Source organism: Odocoileus virginianus, chromosome 20 (genome assembly GCF_023699985.2).
Source record: "Odocoileus virginianus isolate 20LAN1187 ecotype Illinois chromosome 20, Ovbor_1.2, whole genome shotgun sequence".
Lineage (NCBI taxonomy): Eukaryota > Metazoa > Chordata > Mammalia > Artiodactyla > Cervidae > Odocoileus > Odocoileus virginianus.
In genome coordinates, this window is record NC_069693.1 from 7,019,455 (window position 1) to 7,036,560 (window position 17,106).

Here is a 17,106-nt window from a genome sequence, read left to right on the forward strand (position 1 = left end):
CTGAGATGTTTGTATTCCTGAAGCAAACCTGCTTCCCCAGGCAGCCTCTCTGGCATCCTGCAGGGGATTCTTCAGCCCTGGCTTTCGAAGACCGGTAAGGTCCTTGTCTTATTGAATGCCAACTTATTATTGTGTGTGTGTTTGTGTGTGTATCTTCCTGTGAAAAAAGAGGAGGTCTGGCTTTGGGGCCAAGAGAGAGAGAAGAGGAAGGTGAAGAAAGAAGAGGAGGTGAAGGTGGAGAAGGCAGGTGAGAAGAGGAAAGGGAAGGAGGAGACTGGGGTTGATGGAAAAACAGAAGAAGGAGAAAGAGGAGGGGGGATGAAGGGGAGGGGACAGCGAGGAGACGGGTTGTGGCTATAAAGTCCCGAGGGCCCACCCCTGGTGGACCACTGCTGCCTGGAGGGAGGAGCATGGCGCTGCCCGTGGGGCTTCTGCTGCTTTCAGTCTCCTGGCTCCACAGTGTGGCCAGTCCCCAGCATGGAGGTGAGGAGCGATGTGACAGTAGCTGGGGCTGGACATTTGAAAACCTCTCCGGCCATATGTAATCAAATCAGAGACGCCATGATGGGTAAGGGCCATCTTTATCTCATGGTCCCTCAGAAAGAAAAAGATACTCTTTGTATTTTTTTTTTAATTTTTGAAAATAAAATAGACACAATCCACTGATGAACTTTTTTTGTTGTTGTTTTTAGAAAATTCGTTTGGCATGTGGAATCTTAGTTCCCTGACCGGGGATTGAACCCATGACCTCTGCATGGGCAGCATGGAGTCTTAACCACTGGGCCACCAGGGAAGCCCTAGGCTTTTTTTTTTTTTTTTTTTAAAGATGATTTGACAAAGAACAGGAATGTGAATTAGAAAATTTTGTTGACAGAAGTCATGTTCCTTGATGACCACGTGTCTCCTTTCATGCTAATATATTTTGTTTATGTACTTTTGTCCTGTTTTTTGGGGGGGATGAAAGGTTTGGCTACACAGTGAGGCTTGTGAAATTTTAGTTCCCGGGGCCCTTGGCAGTGAAAACACGGAGTTCTAATCACTGCTCCACCAGGGAATTCGCATGCTAATATATTTTAAATGCCTTATGAAGATGTTTTGAAAATGGAACTAATTTTTGGAAAGACTGTTTAATTCTTTTTACCAAAATCATGTTGCCTTCAACTGCTATAAAGTGGCAATAAAAGAAGGGATTTCATTATGGGTGCATTTCTTACATGTCTGAAGAGACTTACATAGAGTTGGCAAAACAACTTTTTTATGGAATGGCAAAAAACTATGATCCTGCACAAACTACTCTCAAGTATTCTTCAGGTGGTCTTTGCATGGAAAGATAAATCAAACATAGTATTGATTAATTTTTTTTAAAAAAAGGAAAAGATGCTTTTGGTATGACTAGTACTACCTTATAAGTTAGATTTTTTTTACACTTGTTGAAAAACAACACTTTTGCTTATACATAGGTTTGTTACAAGATGTCACTTTTGTACATTCATAAGAAGGAAATTATACATTAAAGAAGCTAGTTAAGATGTTCCTAAAATTTCTCTGCTTGTTGTATCTGGCCTTCTGAATTATTAAAGTCATATTTTTCCATATAACATTATCTTTTGGCTGCACAGAATCTCAGTGATGGCAGCATTTCTTGAAATAATGCATAAAACAATTAAAACTCATTGGTCCTGGGCAGTGAGCCAGTCTTAACAAGTAGGTAGCGGGTGATCTACTTTGAGTCTTTGAGACTGTTGCTTATTCACTGCCTCTCTCTCCTCTTGTAACCAGAGGTTAAGAAAGCCGATTCTTGTCTCCAGGGGTTTCTCTTTTGAGCCACAGACATCCATACTACTCGTTTTGATGCTGACTTCTTGAATACTGTCATCTTCAGTGCACGCATAACCACCACGTCTCCATAGCAACCTGATCTACAGATAATAAGATGCCAGCAGGTGTAAGGGGGAATTCTGATATTGGAAATGTTTGAATATGAAAAGCCAAGTATTTTAGCATCTTAGGAGCGATGAGATAGTAGGTTTTGGATCCTGTATGGTAAAGAATCTGCCTGCAAAGCAGGAGACCCAGGTTCAATCCCTGAGTTGGGAAGATCCCCCGGAGAAAGGAATGGCAACCCACTCCAGTATTCTTGTCTGGAAACTTGCATAAACAGAGGAGCCTGGTGGGCTACCATCCACGGGATCGCAAAGAGTCGGACACGACTGAGCAACTAACACTTTTCGTTTTTCAGGAACACAGGAAGCAGAGATTAAATGACATGAGTACCTCCACTCCAGTAGTTCACAGGCTAGAAGGAAGACTGTAAGTGCTAAATCACCTGGGCTTGCTTGGTGGCTCATGATAAAGAATCCTTCTGCCAATGCAGGAAACATGGGTTCGACCCCTGGGTTGGGAAAATTCCCCTAGAGAAGGAAATGGCAACCCACTCCAGTATTCTTGCCTGGAGAACCCCATAGATGGAGGAGACTGGCAGGCTACAGTCCATGGGGTCACAAAGAGTTGGACATGACTGACCAACAACAACAAGCTAAATCACCTATCTGCCTGTCCTGAAGTTGGACATGTGACTGACCTGGCCAGACTTCACAGAAGGCTCATCCGATTGATCTTGTTCCAGGGTGAGAAATTTGCCGTGCACAAAGTGTAATTTCTCCACTAGAGCAAGCTTCGAGGGGTACTCAGGGATCCCATGACAGTGGGGTCACTTGCAGGAAGGACTGTCCAGGCAGGCAGACCCTGACATGCCATGTGAACCCAGAGTTCTGGGATTGTCATCCATTGCCTGTTACCATTTCAGTCTCCTGTGGGGTTGGACCGCCCACTGGCTAACACTAACAGTTAAACTTCAGCAAAGTGTTAGTCGCTCAGTCGTGTCTGACTCTTTGCAATCCCACGGACAATAGCTCACCAAGCTTCTCTGTCCATGGAATTTTCCAGGCAAGAATAGTGGAGTGGGCTGTCATTTCCTTCTCCAGGGTGGGTGGCTGCAGTCCATGGGGTCACAAAAGAGTCGAACATAACTTAGCGAGTAAACTGCAGTGACAACATTCACAGAATGAGTTTGACTGGTTTAGACACTTCATATAAAATGGAATCATGCAGTGTTTTTCCCCCTAGGTCTGGTTTATTTCTCTTGGCATAATATGCCCTCCAGATTCATCTGTATCTTTGCCCATGGCCAGATTTCCTTCCTTTTAAGGCTGAAAAATATTCTATTCTGTATATGAACCACATCTTTATCCATTCATCATCGATGGACATTTAGGTTGCTTTCATGTCTTGGTTACTGTAAATAGTGCTGCAATGATATGATATGCTAATGCAGATCTCTTCAGGATACTGGTTTCAGTTTTTTCAGATAAATACCCAGATGTGGGGTTACTGGATCCTATGGCAATTCTATTTTGAATCTTTTGAGAAACTTCTTAGGGGCTGTACTATTTTACATTCCTACCACGAATGCTGCATAATTCTTTGCTGTTGTGATTAGGTCAGGTTTCCTTTTAAAAATATTTAAAATATTTGTGTTATGCAAGCATTTCCACATACTCCAAAGAGTTGTCTAATGCCCTCCCTTCTGTGTGAGTGGAAGGAAAATTTTCTAGCATTAAGCAGTGAGGCTCACATTATAATTTTATGTAGTACACAGGTGATACTGTGAAACAAGTATTGGGTTGACCACAAAAGTCTGCTCAGGTTTTCCTATAAAATATTATGCAAAAATCTGAAATGAAATCTTTTGGCCAACCCAGTATCTTGTACATTGGCTTGAATCTTATTAATGATGACAGTTGTGATGAAATGATGGTGATGATGATGATGGTGATAATATTTCAGTAGTTAGAACATTCTTGGTAACAATAGCAGCTACAGGCTATTAAGTTCTTTGTTTCAGGCACTATTCTAAGTACTTTATATGTGTAATAATCTGTTCCTCCTAACAGTCCCTTGTTGTTCAGTCACTCAGTCGTGTCCCATTCTTTGCGACCCCATGGACTGAAGTCCAGCAGGCTCCCCTGTCCTTCACTACCTCTGGGAGTTTGCTCAGACTCATGTCCAGGGAATCAGTGATGCTATCCAACCATCTCATCCTACGCCGCCCCCTTAACAGTCCCCTGGGGTAGGTAAAGTTTTGGTCCTCATTTTATAGGAGAAAATCTGCGGCACTGTGGTTGGAAACAGTGACTGACTTTATTTTTTGGGCTCCAGACTCACTGCAGATGGTGATTGCAGCCATGAAATTAAAAGACACTTGTTCCTTGGAAGAAAAGCTATGACCAACCTAGACAGTGTATTAAAAAGCAGAGACATGACTTTGCCGACAAAGTCCGTCTACTCAAAACTATGGTTTTTCCAATAGTCATGTATAGATGTGAGAGTTGGACATAAAGAAAGCTGAGTGCCAAAGAATTGATGATTTTGAATTGTGGTGTTGGAGAAGACCCTTGAGAATCCCTTGGACTGCAAGGAGATCAAACCAGTCAGTCCTAAAGGAAATCAACCCTAAAAATTCTTTGGAAGGACATGCTGAAGCTGAAGCTCCAATACTTTGGCCACCTGATGTGAAGAACTGACTCTTTGGAAAAGACCCTGATGCTGGGAAAGACTGAAGGCAGGAGAAGAGGACGACAGAGGATGAGATGGTTGGATGGACATGAAAGCCTGGCCTGCTGCAGTCCATGGGGTTGCAAAGAGTCAGACACGAATGAAGTGACTAAGCATATCCCATCGCAAGCTTGAATAAGTCTTACACTTCATAGTAGAAAATAATCAGGATTGTTGTAATAAGAGAAAGCCTTATCATTGCAGTACAATTGCTATCGTATTCGAAGTGCTTGCTAACTACTATCTGGGCAGTTAGCTCTAAACATATGTTTTTGATTTAATCTTCACAACAAACCTGTGAAATTAATGAAAAGATCCTTTTTTAATAGACACTTAAACTAATCGGACCTCATTTTAAGACAATTAAGTAAATGGTTGCTTCAAATTTTACTTTGCAGACAGTACTGAAAAGAAATAGAATAAAACAAAACAAGAAATAATCGTGAAATGATAAAATACATTTTTCCTATTATTGTGTGATTTATTTTGTAGGGAAGGTGGAAAAAGTAAGTCATTTACTTTTGCCTGCTGAATTTCCTTTTTTAAAAAATAACTTTAATTGTGCCTTATTCACAATATGTGGAAAGTACAGTTAAAGCAAAAGGAAAAATTAGAAGTCACCCACAATAACACCACTGGAAATAAACATTGAATTTTTACCTTTAAAATATTATTTTTACTAGAATAATTTGGTAGAGTATTTTATTTTTATTTTATTTTAAAGGCTAAATCTAGTGAAATAAAAATTCGTTTAAAATTGTGTCTTTCAGATAAATATTCACCAACTATGGGTGAGTTGAAAAGTCTTTTAAAATTTTGCAATAAAATGTGAAGCAATTGAATACTGTACTTCTCTTCCTGGTAAGAAATCATATTTTTCATGAAACTGCTATATTATGTCCTTGTATATAAGATAAAGGACATTCCATGTTAAAAAATAGTTGAGGAAAAAGAAGAGAGAAATCATAATTTTACTGCATGCTTTACTGATAATATTTTTAGGTCATCAAATATCTTCATTACATACAATTTTATAACGTAATTTTATTTTTCAAAAATAGCATCTTATAGAATGAAATGAAATAGAAAATGCCTTTTGTCATCTGAAAACAAAGTGTAAATGTTTCCATATCTATTTATATGCTCATCTTTTTTGATGCCTATATGATGTTATAAAGCTATATTTTGTTTTAAAATTCCCTTAGTGATTGATATTTTTGGATTCTTTTCTCTTTTCTTTTACTGTTATTAACCATGCTGAAATGAACATCCTTAATCCTAATGTCATTCCAACTAAAATCAGGAAACCACTGAGGTGTCTATTGTAAATAGAATTGATGAAAATCATTGGAAGGAGGTGGTTCTAATATATGTGCTATTTTCAAAAGGAAATAATCTGTAAGCCTGCAGAACATAACAGGCATAATTATATGGTTGTATACTTAAAGTCCTTAGGAAGACTAGTAGATGACTAGTTTTAGAAAGAGAATCAGGCTACATGACTGAATTGAAGATAGACATACCAATGCATTAATCAGTAGTTTTTCTCTATACAGGTAAGAACCAGCTAGACACTGATAGAAAATCAAGTCATTCTGTTTTATGTCAATGTCACAAAATGTTTTGGGGTTACATCAGCAAGAAATATGCAGGACTTATATAAAGTAAATGATATAATCATATTGAAGAACAGAAACCAAATTCCTAAAAAAGTAGAAGATCATGCCATGTTCTTGGATGAAAGACATGGGAATAATGAAATAAATGTCAACTTCAAATTTATTTTTCAGAAACTATAACTCATCTTCCAGAAGTCAAAGGTAAGTTGATCAGAAAACTTCTGCTAAAAAGCATGTTTTAAAAAAAACTGTAAAAATGGGGAAATCAGTGGGATAATTTCCTAGTTAAAAAAAAAATCTTTTTCCTCTTTTCATAAAATGTAATATAGGGACTTCCCTGGTGGTCCATTGATTAAGAGTCTTCCTCGCAATGCAGGTGACTGGGTTTGATCCCTGGTCAGGGAACTTAGATCCCACATGGTGCAGCCAAGAAACAAAACAAACAAAATCAAGATGGAGAAACCACTCTGAAATTTCACTGGCACTGTCTGTTTCTACTCTTTAATTTCTGCCAATCCAATAGAAAAATACCTGATTTTAAAGTTAATATAGAAAAAAAAGGTCCAAAATAATTAGTAATGTTATGAACAAAAACAGTGCTGGGGTTGAGAAATATCAGGTATGGAAATAAACCGCAAATATAATAGTATAAATAGCTGTGTGTGTACATGCATATGTGTGTGTGTGTGTGTGTGTGTGTGTGTGTGTGTGAGGATGAGGGTGTATGATGGTGGAAGAGGATGAAGAAAAGAAATATGGTGGGAGGTGGTGGTAATCATTTAATAGATAGATGCCTACATTTATGTTTCTAAGCTTAAGGTATATTTCTGGAACTGGGGTCAAATGCTGAGCAAAATTTCAAGACTGTTGATGCCATAGAAAATAGTGGGATGGATGTAGGAGTATAAAACAAACAAGTGAAAAAAAAACCTTTATTAATAGAGTTCCAACAGCTCCGCTATATTGTGACTCAATATTGTTCAATAAAATTGTGTCCTGATTTTGACTTCTGAGTACAAACCCCCTTCCAGACCCCAGCAGGAGAGTAACATAACATCTCAATGAATAGTCCCAGAGAGGGATGACCCGAATCTTTGTTTTCTCTAGAGGGCAAGTGTTTCTTTCCATTCCACTATAGAGATGGAATCTTCTATGACTGTGTCCAGTTCAAGGTAAAACATAAGTGGTGTTCCTTGAATGAAACTTACGAAGGATATTGGAAGTACTGTTCTGAAGAAGGTGAGAGTCTTGACTCAGAATTCAAGGTAGTGATATTGGTCTCGGAGAGTGGGGGGGGCTGGGGGTGGGTGAGATCACAAGAGGGTTCTGCAAAGGGAATTCACAGTCAATTAAATTACGAAATAAGGGATGAACGGTTCTCTGACGGTCAGAAAAATCACATTGCACCAAGCATCTGAGTGCTTCGACCATGTTACCTTGAAAAGATACCTTTCAGCAGAATCTCAATCCCTCACCAATACTGTTTGCATATGCTTATGGTGGAACAGAGCAGAGCAGATGGGAGTGGGAACGTGTGTGCATGCATATGTGTGTGTGTGTGTGTGATGACAGAGACAAGGTAAAAAATGAAAAATGTTCTTATTTTGATGGTTTCTCTCTTCTCTGTAGACTTTGCAAAATGTGTGTTTCCCTTCTGGTACAGACACCTCATCTACTGGGGATGTACCGAGGATGGGGATTCGTTTGGGAAAGCATGGTGTTCACTGACCCAGAATTATAACAAAGACAAGGTTTGGAAATACTGTGACTGATGGTGAGATTTATTTAGGGGAGGGCATGAAGATGTTCAATTGTTCTCATGGGAAAGATTATACAATTTTGGTTGGGAAAGGAACATGTAAGACTCTCATTAAAAGAATTTTATTCTGAGATATGAATGGAAAGTGATTGGCTGTAAATAAATCAGGATTTTGATTATGGACTATAAGGTTCTGATGTATATATATATATACACACACACATACACATATACACACATATCTTCTAGCTTCAGCACTTTAACTTTCTGATTATGTAAAATTGGGTCCTTTTAAAAAAATGTGTGGACTCTGGGTGGTAATGATGTGTCAATGTGGGTTCATAGATCAGAACCGATGTTGGGGAATTTTGATTATGGGGAGGGTGTTCATGTAAGGGGGTGCAGGTTATATGAGAAATCTCTGTATCTTCTGCTCAATTTTTCTGTGCACCTAAAACTGCTCTAAAAAAATAAAATGTATTAAAATTCATTATTTTAATACTTTTTTTAAAAACAGAAAAAATAAGCGATAATTGAGACAGGACCGAAGGTAGAAACATGGGGGTTGACTAGATGAAGTGTTGGAATGAGGCTCAGACTTCTCTGGCAGTCCAGTGGCTAACACTCCACACCCCCAGGGCAGGGGGCCCGGGTTCTATCCCTGGTCAGAGAATTAGATCCTGCGTGTTGCAACTAAAGATTCTGCACGCTGCAACTAAGACCCAACATGGCCAAATAAATAGATATTTAAAAAAAAAATGAGTCTCAGACTTCCCTGGTGGTGCAGTAGGTAAGAATCTTCCTGCCAATGCAGGGGACACTGGTTCGACCCCTGGTCCTGGAGGATTCCACATGCCACAGAGCAACTAAGTCCCTGTACCACAATCATTGAGGCTGTGCCCTAGAACCTGTGAGCCACAAGTAGAGAAAGCCTGCATGTAGCAACAAAGACCCAGCACACCCAAAAATAAATAAATAAAATTATTTTTTAAAAAATCAAAATGGAGTGACTATGGCTCAAGCCTTCAAGTAGAGCCAGGTGGCCACTGTAGATGGATGTGGTTCCAGACACATTCCTCCATCACAGAGAACTTGAATTTTCAGACTCAATAGAAACCAGATGTAGAGGAAAGAATAGAGGACCCTAGAGTAGAGAGAGAGAAAGCTCACCACAGAGAAGGACCTGGTGGGTTTCCTTCATGTCACCTTCACCTGCACTTGTCAAGAACCAAACTTTCATTGCTTTCAGCTCTGAAGTTTTCACATACTTTGCAGTACTCATGAGCCTCTCCTAATATAATTTGCACAAAATTGCTTGTCTGTCTAAATTGCGTCCCTGGTGGCTCAGATGGTAAAGAATCTGCCTGCAATGCGGGAGACCTGGGTTTGATCCCTGGGTTGGGAAGATACCCTGGAGGAGGGACAACCCACTCCAGTATTCTTGCCTGGAGAATCCCCATGGACAGAGGAGCCTGGCGGGCTACAGTCCATGGGGTCACAAAGGATCGGACATGACTGAGTGACTAAACACAGCACTGTCTAAATTAACCAACGCCAACTTTTGTGGTTTGTAAGCAAGATCCCTGACTAATAGAGCATGCCATCGGATTGAGTTTTAGTCCTCTGTTCATGCTGAATCATTTAGAGATGCAGTAAAGCACAGAAATTAAAAGATGCTTACTCCCTGGAAGGGAAGTTACGACCAACCTAGACAGCATATTAAAAAGCAGAGACATTACTTTGCCAACAAAGGTCCATCTAGTCAAGGCTATGGTCTTTCCAGTGGTCATGTAAGGATGTGAGAGTTGAACTATAAAGAAAGCTGAGCTCAGAAGAGTTGATGTTTTTGAACTGTGATGCTGGAGAAGACTCTTGAGAGTCCCTTGGACTGCAAGGAGACCCAACCAGTCCATCCTAAAGGAGATCAGTCCTGGGTGTTCATTGGAAGGACTGATGCTGAAGCTGAAACTCCAGTACTTTGGTCACCTCATGCAAAGAGTTGACTCATTTGAAAAGACCCTGATGCTGGGAAAGATTGAGGGCAGGAGGAGAAGAGGACGACAGAGGATGAGATGGTTGGATGGCATCACTGACTCAATGGACATGGGTTTGTGTAGACTCCGGGAGTTGGTGATGGACAGGGAGGCCTGGTGTGCTGTGGTTCATGGGGTTGCAAAGAGTCAGACAAGACTGAGTGACTGAACTGAACTGAAAGCATAGAAAGGGGTTGATTGCACTTACCCTGCAGAGAGCTAAAACTGGATTGTCAAAATCCGGTCTCCACCAATTAGTATGGAAAACTCACTGTTTACTGACCACCTCTAAGTCTCTGGGTTAGAGTTCTACCCTATAGCATTGCCATGAGCAATATTATAGAGAAAGAGATGAACAAAGATGCATGAGAGAAATTTTCTTTCTTCTTTGAAGCCAGAGAGAGACAAGTACCATATTATTTCATTTATATGTGGAACCTAAAAAAGCAAAACTCATGGAAACAGAGAGTAGACTGGTGGTTGCCAGGGGCTGAGAGAGTGGGCGAAATGGGCAGTGTTGATCAAAAGGTACACATTTTCAGTTCTGGATAAACAAATTCTGGAGATCTAATATTGTGTAGTTGAAAATTGATAAGAAAGTCAGTCTTAAACGCTCTCAACACACACAGACACAAATGGTAACTTTGCAAGGTGATCAAGATGTTAACTAATCTTATTACAGGAATCATTTCACATAATATATGTATGTATTGAATCATCACATTGTTTTCCTTATCTTACATAGTTATAGATCATAATATCTCAGGAAAGCTGGAAAAAAATGAAATGAAACATATGGTATAAAATTAACACACAGAAATCCCTTGCATTCCTATACACTAACAATGAGAAAACAGAAAGAGAAATTAAGGAAACAATACTATTCACCATCGCAACAAAAAGAATAAAATACTTAGGAGTATATCTACCTAAAAAAACAAAAGACCTATACATAGAAAACTATAAAACACTGATGAAAGAAATCAAAGAGGACACAAACAGATGGAGAAATATACTGTGTTCATGGATTGGAAGAATCAATATTGTCAAAACAGCTATACTACCCAAAGCAATCTATAGATTCAGTGCAATCCCTATCAAGCTACCAATAGTATTTTTCACAGAACTAGAACAAATAATTTCACAGTTTGTATGGAAATACAAAAAACCTCGAATAGCCAAAGTAATCTTGAGAAAGAAGAATGGAACTGGAGGAATCAACCTGCCTGACTTCAGGCTCTACTACAAAGCCACAGTCATCAAGACAGTATGGTACTGGCACAAAGACAGAAATATAGATCAATGGAACAGAATAGAAAGCCCAGAGATAAATCCACATACCTATGGACACCTTATCTTTGACAAAGGAGGCAAGGATATACAATAGAAAAAAGACAACCTCTTTAACAAGTGGTGCTGGGAAAATGGGTCAACCACATGTAAAAGAATGAAACTAGAACACTTTCTAACACCATACACAAAAATAAACTCAAAATGGATTAAAGATCTAAATGGAAGACCAGAAACTATAAAACTCCTAGAGGAGAACATAGGCAAAACACTCTTTGACATAAATCACAGCAGGATCCTCTATGACCCACCTCCCAGAACATTGGAAATAAAAGCAAAAATAAATGGGACCTAATGAAACTTAAAAGCTTTTGCACAACAAAGGAAACTATAAGCAAGGTGAAAAGACAGCCTTCAGAATGGGAAAAAATAATAGCAAACGAAGCAACAAAGGATTAATCTCAAAAATATACAAACAACTCCTGCAGCTCAATTCCAGAAAAATAAATGACCCAATCAAAAAATGGGTCAAAGAACTAAACAGACATTTCTCCAAAGAAGACATACAAATGGCTAACAAACACATGAAAAGATGCTCAACATCACTCATTATCAGAGAAATGCAAATCAAAACCACAATGAGGTACCATTACATGCCAGTCAGGATGGCTGCTATCCAAAAGTCTACAAGCAATAAATGCTGGAGAGGGTGTGGAGAAAAGGGAATCCTCTTACACTGTTGGTGGGAATGCAAACTAGTACAGTCGCTATGGAGAACAGTGTGGAAATTTCTTAAAAAACTGGAATTAGAACTGCCATATGACCCAGCAATCACACTTCTGGGCATACACACTGAGGAAACCAGATCTGAAAGAGACACGTGCACCCCAATGTTCATTGCAGCACTGTTTATAATAGCCAGGACATGGAAGCAACCTAGATGCCCATCAGCAGACAAATGGATAAGGAAGCTGTGGTACATATACACCATGGAATATTACTCAGCCATTAAAAAGAATACATCTGAATCAGTTCTAATGAGATGGATGAAACTGGAGCCCGTTATACAGAGTGAAGTAAGCCAGAAAGATAAAGACCAATACAGTATACTAACACATATATATGGAATTTAGAAAGATGGTAACGATAACCCTATATGCAAAACAGAAAAAGAGACACAGATGTACAGAACAGACTTTGGGACTCTGTGGGAGAAGGCAAGGGTGGGATATTTCGAGAGAACAGCATCGAAACATGTGTATTATCTAGGGTGAAACAGATCACCAGCCCAGGCTGGATGCATGAGAGAAGTGCTCAGGCCTGGTGCACTGGGAAGACCCAGAGGGATCGGGTGGAGAGGGAGGTGGGAGGGGGGATCGGGATGGGGAATACATGTAAATCCATGGCTGATTCATGTCAATGTATGACAAAAACCACTACAATATTGTAAAGTAATTAGCCTCCAACTAATAAAAATAAATGGAAAAAATTTTTTTCTCTTTAAAAAAAAAGAAACATATGTAAAAACAGCAAATAGATTAATCACATATATAAAAATAAATCTCACCCCCTCAAAAAAAAAATTCCCCTTAACTTCCAAGATAACATTTGACCAAATATCTGAGCAGCATGGCACAGCCAAGTTGACCCATAAAATTAACCAACAAATAAGGCAATCAATATTCAGACTACAGGGGCTTCCCTGCAGTCCAGTGGTTAAGATTTCACTTTACAAAGCAGAGGGTGTGAGTTCAAATCCTGGGTGAGGAGCTAAGATCCCCTATGCCTCGGGACCAAGAAAAAGTTTTTTAGATACTGACTAGGAGGTAGAATTTCAGGAGGAAGGGAAAAATATCATTCCCTGTGGTTTTGCAGACTCTCAGGATTCTTTTTATAAGAACAGCAACACAAAGAATCTTTTGTTGAACATTTGTAAGGAACAATATCCAGTGCCAATTGATTTATACACTTTTTTAAGGTCCTCGGGTAATCTCTGTGTACACTCAGGTTTGAGCCTCTCTGACCCACTCCGTCCGTATGTCATCCCAGAAGTACAGTCAGGTGATTTACCTGCACTGAGTCTTCCCACCCCATTCACATTTTCTTTTTTTCTCTTTCAGTTCAGCTCAGTCACTCAGTCATGTCCAGCTCTTTGTGACCCCATGGACTGCAGCACACCAGGCTTCCCTGTCCTGCACCATCTCCCAGAGTTAGCTCAAACTCATGTCCATTGAGTCGGTGATGTCATTCAACCTCTCATCCTCAGTCGCCCCCTTCTCCTCCTGCCCTCGATCTTTTCCAGCCCAGTTCACACAATGGGAAAAAAATCCCATTGGCAGAGGACATCTATTTCCTAAACACCTGTGATCTTCCTTAAAGAATTCATTGACGGTCAGAGAATATATTTGCAGCAAACATTTCATCAAAGGGATATATTTACGAATCCAAACTGTGCCACTTATGACAGGCAATTTCCTTGACCTCTCTAAGCCTCGGTTTCCTCATCTATAAAATTAGGACAAGGACTTCCCTGGTGGTTCTGTGGCTAAGATTCTGCCCTCCCAAATGCAGGGGGCCCAGGTTCAATCCTTGGTCTGGGAACTAATTTCCACACATTGCAACTAAGAGTTCACATGCCACAACTAAGATCTGGCAAAGCCAGATAAATCAATATTTAATAAAATAAAATGAGAATATTACAAAAAATAAAATAAGCACAGTAGATGTCTCATGGCTCACCTTGCACATAAAACGATACACTCCATTCCCATTATTCGCCATCGTTATGTCTGATAAAGTTGCTGTGAATGCTGAGTTAGTGACTACTGACTCATGGTTCCAGAGCAAAATACAGGGTTACACATTCACAACATGGGCACCAACTGATCAACACATAGCTTGGTTTTATGTGTTTCTGTTTAAAGACACCTTATTCAATACATATTGTTGGTTCATTCACAACGAACTCACAACCAACAGCAGCATAACTGAAGGCTGAAGGAATCTCATCTCACACATGTATTTTCTCCAGGTAATGCATCACAGCCTTCTTGGGCTTAAGACACCAGAGTGTATGTCAGCACTGTACTCGGAAGCATTTTAAACAGAAAAATCACCAGAAGGAAAACACATGCACTGTAAACGGAACCATTTGTACTACGAAGGCTGAAGCAGGAAGATGGAGATCTGTTGCCTTCTCTCTCAGCTGGGAACACAGAGACACTGAGATCCTCAAAGATATCACTGCTCTGCTCGGTTCTGTGAAGGACTCTGGAAAGGCAATGCGTGCCTATTGACTTTGTGGTTCTTAATTCATTCCAGCAAGTAAGTACTTCTACAAATAAGGGATCCATGAATAAGGAGACCCACAGAGTATGCAACTGTATCATGCATGGTTCCTAACACTAGAAAGTCATCAATAAATATTAGCTGTTTTTGTTACTGTTGAAAGAACTAGGACCTAGATAGATAGGAACTTCCCTCTTCATAGTATTGATGTCTGCAGCCTTCCACATATACACTTATACGTCAGTCAGTCAGTTCAGTCAGTTCATTCACTCCGTCGTGTCTGACTCTTTGTGACCCCATGGACCGCAGGAAGCCAGGCTTCCCTGTCCATCACCTACTCCCAGAGCTTACTCAAACTCATGTCCATCGAGTTGGTAATGCCATCCAAACATCTCATCTTCTGTCATCCCCTTCTCCTCCTGCCTTCAATCTTTCCGAGCATCAGGGTCTTTTCCAATGAGTCAGCTCTTCCCGTCAGGTGGCCAAAGTATTGGAGCTTCAACTTCAGCATCAGTCCTTCCAGTGAACACCTAGGACTGATTTCCTTTAAGATGGACTGGTTTGATCTCCTTGCAGTCCAAGGGACTCTCAAGAGTCTTCTCCAAGACTACAGTTCAAAAGCATCAATTCTTTGGCGCTCAGCTTTCTTTATATTCCAACTCTCACATCCATACATGACTACTGGAAAAACCACAGCTTTGACTAGATGGACCTTTGTTGGCAAAGTAATGTCTCTGCTTTTCAATATGCTATCTAGGTTGGACATAGCTTCTCTTCCCAGAAGCAAGCGTCTTTTAATTTCATGGCTACAATCACCACATGTACCAGATCATATTTTAAAATGTATTCTTACTGTCAGAAAGGCAAATATCATATGATATCACTTATAGGTGGAATATATACATATATATAAATGAGCTTATTTACAGAACAGAAATAGACCCACAGACATAGAAAACAAACACGGTTACCAAAAGAGAAGGGGGGCTAAATTAGGAGGTTGGGACTAACAGAAACACAGTTCTACATATAAAATAGACAAAGCAAGGACCTACTGTATAACACAGGGAACTATACTCAATATTCTATTACAATCTATAGGGGAAAAGAATCCAATCCAGATATATATATCTGAAACAGAATATGTATGTATTTATATGAACCACTGTGCTATTCAGCTGAAACTGACACAACATTGTAAACCAACTATACTTTAATTGAATACAAAAACAACAAATTAGTTAACTAATTAAATACTATAGATCCTGTTTTTTTTAAAAAAAGAAAGTCTGGAAACATTGTCTTTGTGTACCCAGAAGGCTTGTTGTAGTTTTTCATGAGGGTTAGGTGATCCTCTGAAAAGAATGCTTCTGATTTGTCTTTCTAGTCTGGAATTGTTGGTAGAAAGAATAGTCTTTGAAAAGGGTTTAACTCTCTCTATGGAGATGGGCAGACCCGGCAGTGAGTGAACCCAGGTGTTAGCGATTCTTCTTTTTTTTTTATTTCAAGTTTTTTCTTTGTATAATTTTTAAAATTAATTAATTAATTTTACTTTACAACATTGTATTGGTTTTGCCATATATTGACTTGAATCTGCCTGTACATGTGTTCCCCATCCTGAACCCCCCTCCCACCTCCCTCCCCATCCCATCCCTCTGGATCACCCCAGTGCACCAGCCCCGAGCATCCTGTATCATCGAACCTGGACTGGTGATTTGTTTCACATATGATAATGTACATGTTTCAGTGCCATTCTCCCATATCATCCCGCCCTCGCCCTCTCCCACAGAGTCCAAAAGGCTGTTCAATACATCTGTGTCTCTCTTGCTGTCTCGCATACAGGGTTATCGTTACCATCTTTCTAAATTCCATATATATGTGTTAGTATACTGTATTGGTGTTTTTCTTTCTGACTTACTTCACTCTGTATAATAGGCTCCAGTTTCATCCATCTCATTAGAACTGATTCTTCTTAAGGTGCAAAGAGACCTTGGTGATTACGCCAGGCAACAGGGATCACTTAACTAATTAGAGCCTAGGGAATGGTGGACCCTTGGAGACCTCTGGTGGTGATAATCTAAATGAAGCTTTTTCAGAAATAAAAACAACAAACAGCTCGCTAAAAGACCTATGACAGGGAAGATCCAAAGGGCCACCTTTGAGACCCCATGCTAGGATCAAAGCCCTTTACCTGATTTCCCAGCATAAGTCAGTTCATAGACTCAAAGCCTCTTGAATGAAGGGGAGGCTCCATCATGAAGACACACACTGATGCACTCCATAGGCGTATGCTGTAATCCTCCTTGGAAGACTTCCCCAAAGGGGCAACAGTGTCTAGTGCACAGGAGAAAGTTGCTGTTGTTCAGTCACCAAGCCGCGTCTGACTCTTTGCGACCCCATGGACTACAGCACGCCAGGCTCCTTTGTCCTTCATTATCTCCCAAAGTTGGCTCAAACTCACGTCCATTGAGTCGGGGTGATGCCATCCAGCCATCACACCCTG

The 17,106-nt window shown here is 40.0% G+C and overlaps 2 protein-coding genes across 4 annotated transcripts in view; one reads left to right on the plus strand and one right to left on the minus strand.

The window, feature by feature from the left end:
• ELSPBP1 (epididymal sperm binding protein 1) overlaps nucleotides 1-17,106 on the minus strand; it is a 113,534-nt gene that overhangs the window by 26,159 nt on the left and 70,269 nt on the right. The window lies entirely within an intron of this gene.
• BSPH1 (binder of sperm protein homolog 1) lies at nucleotides 160-8,482 on the plus strand. Its single transcript, XM_020888498.2, has 5 exons — nucleotides 160-247; nucleotides 5,385-5,405; nucleotides 6,405-6,434; nucleotides 7,341-7,472; nucleotides 7,863-8,482. The coding sequence occupies exons 2-5, from the start codon at nucleotides 5,402-5,404 to the stop codon at nucleotides 8,003-8,005; spliced, it is 309 nt and encodes a 102-aa protein (XP_020744157.1). The 5' UTR covers nucleotides 160-247; nucleotides 5,385-5,401; the 3' UTR covers nucleotides 8,006-8,482.

Excerpts from the sequence above, each read along its gene's own strand:
- BSPH1 (XM_020888498.2), top strand. Across the intron at positions 6,435-7,340 it reads TCATCTTCCAGAAGTCAAAG|AGGGCAAGTGTTTCTTTCCA; the intron begins GTAAGTTGATCA and ends TGTTTTCTCTAG. Across the intron at positions 7,473-7,862 it reads GAAGTACTGTTCTGAAGAAG|ACTTTGCAAAATGTGTGTTT; the intron begins GTGAGAGTCTTG and ends TCTTCTCTGTAG.